The 7,375-nt window shown below is 39.1% G+C and overlaps 1 protein-coding gene across 7 annotated transcripts in view; it reads left to right on the top strand.

The window, feature by feature from the left end:
* LOC101853207 (protein phosphatase 1 regulatory subunit 12A) overlaps positions 1-5,834 on the top strand; it is a 102,168-nt gene extending 96,334 nt beyond the window's left edge. For 6 of the 7 annotated variants that reach the window (XM_035970346.1, XM_035970343.1, XM_035970348.1 and 3 more), the window contains one exon: positions 3,417-5,834. In XM_035970346.1, coding sequence (XP_035826239.1) covers positions 3,417-3,503 — 87 coding nt within the window. In that variant the 3' untranslated portion in view covers positions 3,504-5,834. The remainder of the gene's footprint in view (positions 1-3,416) is intronic. The other variant, XM_035970344.1, reaches the window with a different exon arrangement.
* Positions 5,835-7,375: the final 1,541 nt, after the last annotated feature.

The raw sequence follows: 7,375 nt of genomic DNA, 5'->3' as shown, positions 1-7,375 counted from the left end.
TCCATTTCTCTCTCACTCTCTCTCTCTCTCTCTCTCTCTCTCTCTCTCTCTCTCTCTCTCTCTCTCTGCAGTAGAAAGTGTAGTTGATGACTAGATTTCTTCTGTCTCTCTGAGCTGGGTTGGCATGAACGTGAGCTTTTCTCTACAGTGTTTACGAAGCAATCAGGTACACTTCTGGTGTTTATTTTCTAGTAAATTTCTATGGGGAATACGTCTCAAATCCTGCGAATGAAAGCTTTGACTCAACATATTGATTGTAATGTATCCATTTTCAAGTTCGGTACCGCGAAGTTGCACGAAAGCTTTAACTGGACATACAAATGGTATAATATCCTTATTCAAGTTTGGTACCACAAAGTTTGACGTGATGTACTGATTATATAATATTCATTTTTAAGTTCGGTACTGCGAAGTGTGAATGAATGTACTGATTGTATTTAATCAAGTTCAGTGCCGCGAAGTTGACCCAAAAAAGAAAGTGTGACTAAAATTGTGTAGTTACTGGATGCCCTAGTGTGGTTTGTCTTTGGTCTGTACCTAGTGCTCCAATTGTGTGTGCCACCTAGTAGTTTGTGGTGTCCTGAGGCACCAGTTGGAGGGCCTGGCTTGCTGGTCCCGCTGCTTTTCTCTTCCTCCATTAACTCTCTTTTCTGTTTCGTGGTCTTGACTTTTTTCCTGACTCTACATGATCATCACTGTGTTGGTGTGCTTCTGTTCAACCCAAAGCTTCAACTCACAACATGTCAAAATGAGTGTGGACGATGCTACTTATGGGGTTTTACCAGCAGACAACTTGACAGCAATGTAAAGTTTTTGGCACACGTACATGAATTGTGTCAAAAGTACTGTAAAACATATGCCCAAGCGAACTGTCATCACCGATAGACTTTGCCACTTCAATAACCAAATTGTGTTGATGATGCCACTGAGAGATTGTCACATGTGTTCATTGTTTCTCAAATGAAAACTTCATACGAAAAAAATATTTGGAGTTAAGATCTGTTATAAGAGATTTGTGTTATGGATCAGTGTGCTGAGGAATTTTCTATATGGGTGGACAAGGGATGACCCAACATTTGTTTGCTTGGAAGGTTGTAATGTAATAAATTGTTAATTTCACATGGGTGTTTTGTTTCTCTATCGAAAACCTATGGAATGAATTGGGAAATAACATTCCATTTGTTTGGAGACCTTTGTGTAATGGGTCAATAATGCTGAGGAATTTTTTTGGTATGGGTGAACCTGTCTTTCAGTGATGCTGCATGAAATACTCAGTATTTCTTTAATTCGAGCATTAATTTTTTGTGTCTGTGAGCTTAGTTTGAATGAGTCGTCTCAGTGTCTTTGCTTCAGTGCTGTGTTCTTTGCTTTGATACTGAAACATTCTGGTTGGATTCTAAGTCTTCATCATACATTTGAATGATTGTTTTGTTTTGGGTTTTATTGTGGGGCTGAAAGGGGGGGGGGGGCATATTTCACCCATGAAGGGTGAACTCTTGGGCATGCAAAGGCTAAGATGTTGAAGAAGGCATAAATCTCACTCAACCCCAAATCTAGAACACTTCTGCCCCTACCCCACTTCACCCTGAAAACACCCTCTAAAAAAACTGGGAACACATAAGTAAACTGCTGTGGGATTTGGTTATGGTTAGCGGGTATGTTTATGGATGGTTAGCTGGTTACTTTACTATCATAGCATGAGTTTTCGTCATGAAAATATCGTGACGTTTTTGTGCATCATGCTGTTATTTAGTTAAAAGAAAAATTTGCTAGTGGTGCAACAAAGTCGAAAAATCAGTGGGGCTCTGAATAATAGCAGATGCGAGGCAGGTAAGACTACAGGGTCTGCTGGCTTGATTATTGGTGAAATTTGTGGTGGCTTCGTCATCTTCTTTTTGTAATGTTTCAGTGTTTAGTATGAAGATGATGGCTGCAGTAATGAGCTCATTGGTTTACTGTTGACACTTTACACTTTTGTTTAACATGTATGTATATAATCATATGAAACAATTACCTGATTAAAATCAGACATTTATCACCCATGCACAGTGGCACTTCCTTAGCGGCAGTATCACAAACATGTACATATTTTTCTTCTTCTTTTTTTTTCTCCAATTGTCACATTTATTGGTTGCACTGTTTTATGAACTCCCTTGGAAAATCAGAACATATAGTCCTTGTATATTTATTTATTGCTCTGATTCTTGCATTTCATTACAGAATGGTTGTGTCTTAACTAACACAATTTGTATAGGTCTACTTAGCATTGTTGTTTTGAGTTAATGTTGAGATAGCAGTACCGTATGAACTTTTCAGACTCAATGCAAATAGTTTGTTTCAGTAAAACCTGTTCGGATGTACCCACTTCATTCAAATAACATTTTTTTTTTCTGAGGCAGTATGCTTCAGTAAAGCCAGTTGGTGTGTAATTTCTTCATTCATTTTTTCACAGGCACTTTAAAACTTATAATTTCTCTTACTTTCAATGATGGTTTGACAGTTTGTATCACGGTAAAGTTTGCAAGTTATGTACTTTCAATGATGGTTTGACAGTTTGTATCACAGTAAAGTTTGCAAGTTATGGTGACGTCTAAAGCTGTAGCAGTTGCAGCAACAGCCATTTACAGTTAGCTGGTAGCTAATTATGTAGTTCTTTTTTCATGATAAAGAAACAATGAAATGATTGTTAGAAAAGTTAGATCTATGTCTTCAATTCAAAGTAATGGCCTTTTGTGATAAAATTGTTTAAGTCAAAGAACAGGTTGCTCCTTATAGCAAATGTATACTTGATGGCTGGGTACAAAATTGAGGCAAACACCGCTGAATTGCATTAGCAATAATATCATTTGTCAGAGTCTTGCTTCCAGCATTTGATAAGGGAGTCTTTTTCTCCCTGTAATCTTAAGTCCGGCAATAAACCCTGTTCCAGATTTTCTACGTTTTCGCCTTTATATTCCGTACTGCCCTGAGAAGGGCATGACTCTTGATTCATGAAAGTGTGTTTCGTAACTTTTTGGGTATAATTGGTATATTTCAAAGTTGTCAACCCATTCGGCCCTGTCCTATAGAAAACAGATGTTGATTTGGAGGCTCCGCCTCATACGTGACCTATTAGTGTTGATAGGGACGTTAAACCCGTACACTTAACACTTATAGGGTTGTCTTCAATGAAGATGACTGTGCTCTGTAAGGTGCTATTGATGATTGCACGAGAGAGAAATTTTTGGAGGAGATTTTCATACTTTTGATCAAGTGCAGTTCCGGTCTGGGTGTTCTCGATGTGTGTCTTCCTATACATGACTAAGGGCAGTCGTAGGTTTATTAAATTTTCCCCACTCTTTTCTTTCTTTTAAAAAGATTAGCTTCTATCCATGTCCATGGTTTTATTGATTTTTTTTCTTCTTTTGTCTCCCCAGAAAATGGAAGTCCTCAAAGCAGACAATCAGAGATTGAAAGATGAGAATGGGGCTTTGATTCGTGTGATTAGCAAGCTGTCCAAGTAGCCTACCACAGGATGCAGAGAGATAGACTTTATTCCCTTCTCATACCCACTGTTTTACTTCTTTTTTATATAATTTTTTTTAAAAATTAAATTATTTTAATTTTTTTTTTTTTGTTGTTGTTTCTTTATTCTTTAAGGCTTTCATTTTCCCCTCACCTTCCCTCCTTCCCAAGACCGCTCTTTCGTTGCAATTGTCATTTTGTCATTTTGCTACGTTTATACTCCTCCCCACCCCCATTCAAGATAACTTGACAACTGCTCTCCTCCCTCCCCCTACCCCCCACTTCTCCCTCCAGCCTAGCCCACCCACCACATGCAATCAAGACTGTAATGTCGGAAACCCCTTTTTTCTGCTGACCTTTTCATATCAGTGCTTTTGTATTCTTGAGGTTCAGTTTTCTGTTTTGTTTTGCTACTGGATAAATTGTACATGATTTCCTGAGTGTGTGTTGTATTGGTCTTAGTAATGGAAAAAGTTGATGGAGCCGGCTGAAGTGCGTTCCAGTCACTTTGATGACCTTTGTAGATTTTAGCTCATCGCTTTGTGTGAAATAACCCAGTGGATGTTGAGGAGATCTTCACTTATACTTATAGGGCCCCCTTCAGAATGATTTTTCTTCCTTCTCAGCTACTGATTGTAGAATGTTCTTGTAGCAGGGGACGTACTTCCTAATTATGAGAGAAATACAACAGTCTCCATGATAGTCCCAAGGAAAAGATAAAAAGAGCTTTCGTTTCGAAATGATGGTAATTTGTTGGTTTGGTCATAACCTTTTGTGTCAGAACATTTTTACGATAAAAAAGCAACGACAGAAAATGGCTGACGTGTGAACAAAAAACTTTTTCGGACATGTTTGACGAAAAACAAAAAAGAAGGGGGGAAAAATGATGACGAATTTATACATTTGGGATAATGTCTGAATTTATCTTTAGGTGAAACATTTGAAGCGGGAAAACTTGTTTTCCTCAATGTTTTAAATGTATTTGCATTTCCACCTGTAGACTAGCAGGTCTTTCGGTGTTCTGTGAAAGTTCCCATACCCCGGATGTGTTGTCCTCTCCCTTGTAGCGGAAATCTTGTAATAAAAAAAACCCCTTTGTAATAGCAATTTGTTTGCCGCCACTAGTTACTGGTAAAGATAACAAGTATCGTGTATACGGTACCATGAGTTTTGTGACCTTTTTGTACCTGTGTGGTTGGATTGTATCTACTCTTCTAACATGTTCAACTCCTACTCAAATATCTTTACTGTCACGTTTTCTCTCTCTCTCTCCATTGTACATGCGATAGCAATGTTCTGAACCACTGGATAACAATACTCTTTTATTTGCTTATGCTGACAATTTCTTCTTTGACTGGCTGAAGGGCCATTGGACTCTTTAGCTCATTTTATGATTGTTAGAATTTTTGACATCCTATTGCTTCAAGGAGTAATGTCTGTTCTTTTTTTGTTAATGGTCTTATAGTTAAGATTTCCGTGGAACCCGCTGATAATGTTATAGTGCTTGTTTGCCGTTTACTAAAGTGTGGAAACCTCGAAGTCTTGTACTGGACTTGGTTTGGGTTAGTTGGAAGCCGGGCAGAGAGGAGCGTCTCCTCGCTTGTGCCTAGATACTAACGCCTAAGGGGGCATGCTGCTGCTGTTCACCCGGCATAGACAGGACAGAAGTTCAGTTCCTACATTGAGGAAGACATTTAATGAGAGCCTTTTCCTCTTACTGTTGGTAGGCAGAATCCAATAGTACCAGGTATAGGGGTGTAAAATATTTCTTTCAGTGGAAAAGTGTCGATTTACTGCCAATCTTAAAAAATAATGTAGGCAGTGATCAGGGAATATTCCACAACTACAGCGTCTTCTTTTGAAATGCTGAATAATTATCTAATGTAGATGTTTACAGTTTTGTGGAAGCATATATTACAGCTCCTGTAAAAAGAATTTCAACAAGGTTTTTTTTTCCTTCTCCGTGTTTCATGCATAGTCTGCTTTCACAAGAAGAGCGACTCTACATGCGTTGTTTTTTTTTCTCAGATCTAGCTACAAGGTAAAGGGGTAGGATGTCGGCCCAGCTGCTGGGAACTTGGCAATGAATTCTGCTCATGTCTGTGGGAACTTAAAGGAACATTGAAAGTGCTGTGTACTTTTGAAGCAGTTAGGCGAGCTGTGCCTCTGGGCTGGGCCAGCTCTTGACGGGTTTATACCGGACTCTTTTGTATCTTTTTCTTCCATTGCATGTGGAGGGAGCGAGTTGGCCACTGAATTGGAGGTTTATAGCTTCCCACTATTTTTTTTTTCTTTTCTGTATTTTTTAAATAATAAATCATCTCTAAACAAAACCTACCAATCCTTCTGTCTATTCTACAAATACCCATATGTTGTACTTGCAAGCACAGTTCATGTCCTCACTGTGAAATGTCTTCATATTTTTGTAATACAATGCCAGTTTACTCACACCCAGTACTTTGCCATTTATGGTTCTGATATTCCTCCACCCTCTTCCCTTTTGTCCCACCCCCCCCTCCCCCCATAGCGTCTGTGCTTGTGCTGTATACCATTTTAACATGTGGTAGAATCCCATACAATGATTTCGCTTAGGTGTGGAAAGCTTTGTTGTAGTTAGATATTAAATCTGTTGTAGTGCTTTACTAGGTTTAGTTGGTGAAAACTTACATGCTGGTACATACTCGTGTTCATATGGATGCAACAATTGAGGGGTGGGGAAAGATGGCTCATCACTCAGAAGACGTGAGTTCTATTCCCCCAGTGGGATAGATCATTTTGGGTTGTTGGGGGGTTTTTTTTCGAGTGCTCTCCATCTTTCTGCTGGGATGCGTCCCGCTCTGTCTAGGATGGACCTGACAGGCAGGAGTGAAGAAGCCAGCCTCCTAAATGATCTAAGTTGTCTCGAATGGAGGCGTAAAACATTGACACATTCACATGTGGAGTAAATGAGATGATTGCTGTGTAGGTTTGGTTTCATTGACCCTCGGGGTTTTTTCCATGCGTTTCGTGATCCCGCGTTGAGCATTGACTGGAGTGTAGAGCAGAGCATACAACAGATTCAGTATCTTGCTTCAACAAAGCTCTTCCAACCAACGCTTTCATCATCATGATCTCAAATGTGGACACAATTCTTTCAGCTCATGACTTTCATGTTCATCATGCCATTTATTATATATATATTTTTAAATATTTTTTTTTACGATGTACCTGTCATCATGTTGCTGTGTTCATATTACGTTGACAGTGTTGTCCTGTAGCATGAAAACCCTGGACGTATTTGGCTGTGTGCACAATGACTGATGAATCATAATGCATCGCCAAGTCTTTCTGCAGTATGATACCAAGCTGCGTGGAATTTTTTTTTTCAAACGTGTTGTACCTCAAATATTTGTACCGTTTTTGTCCTTCCCTTTAGTCTTTATTTTGTTTTCACCAGAACCTGTCTGTACTGTGAATTGTTTTAGGTATATTATCTCCCCTCGTTGGCCCTAAAATTATGTTGAACTGGTTTGAAAATTCCCAGATTCGACATTAGTTTGAGAAGTTCGTCTGAACCCATGGACTTACCTTTGATTTTGGTGGAATTAAGTTTGAAAATAGATCTGTGGGGTTTTTTGTTGTTTTTTGGGGGGTTTTTCTCTCTCCAAGCAAAGAGTGGACTCATATGACCATATGCCAGTGAGAGCACCATAAAACTTACCAGACTAAAACCTGAAGCAAGAAAGAGGCCTTAGAGGCCATTCCTGTTATAAATGAGAAGATAAAGAGCACATCCTTTGTGTTCGTCAGTGACTGGGGTGATGCAAGAGATTGTGTTGCCTCTATGACTTATGGTAAGGTTGGGTTTTTTTTTAAGTGTTTAGGATCGGGG

Source organism: Aplysia californica, unplaced genomic scaffold (genome assembly GCF_000002075.1).
Source record: "Aplysia californica isolate F4 #8 unplaced genomic scaffold, AplCal3.0 scaffold00011, whole genome shotgun sequence".
NCBI lineage: Eukaryota > Metazoa > Mollusca > Gastropoda > Aplysiida > Aplysiidae > Aplysia > Aplysia californica.
This window is presented reverse-complemented; position numbering and strand designations above follow the sequence as displayed.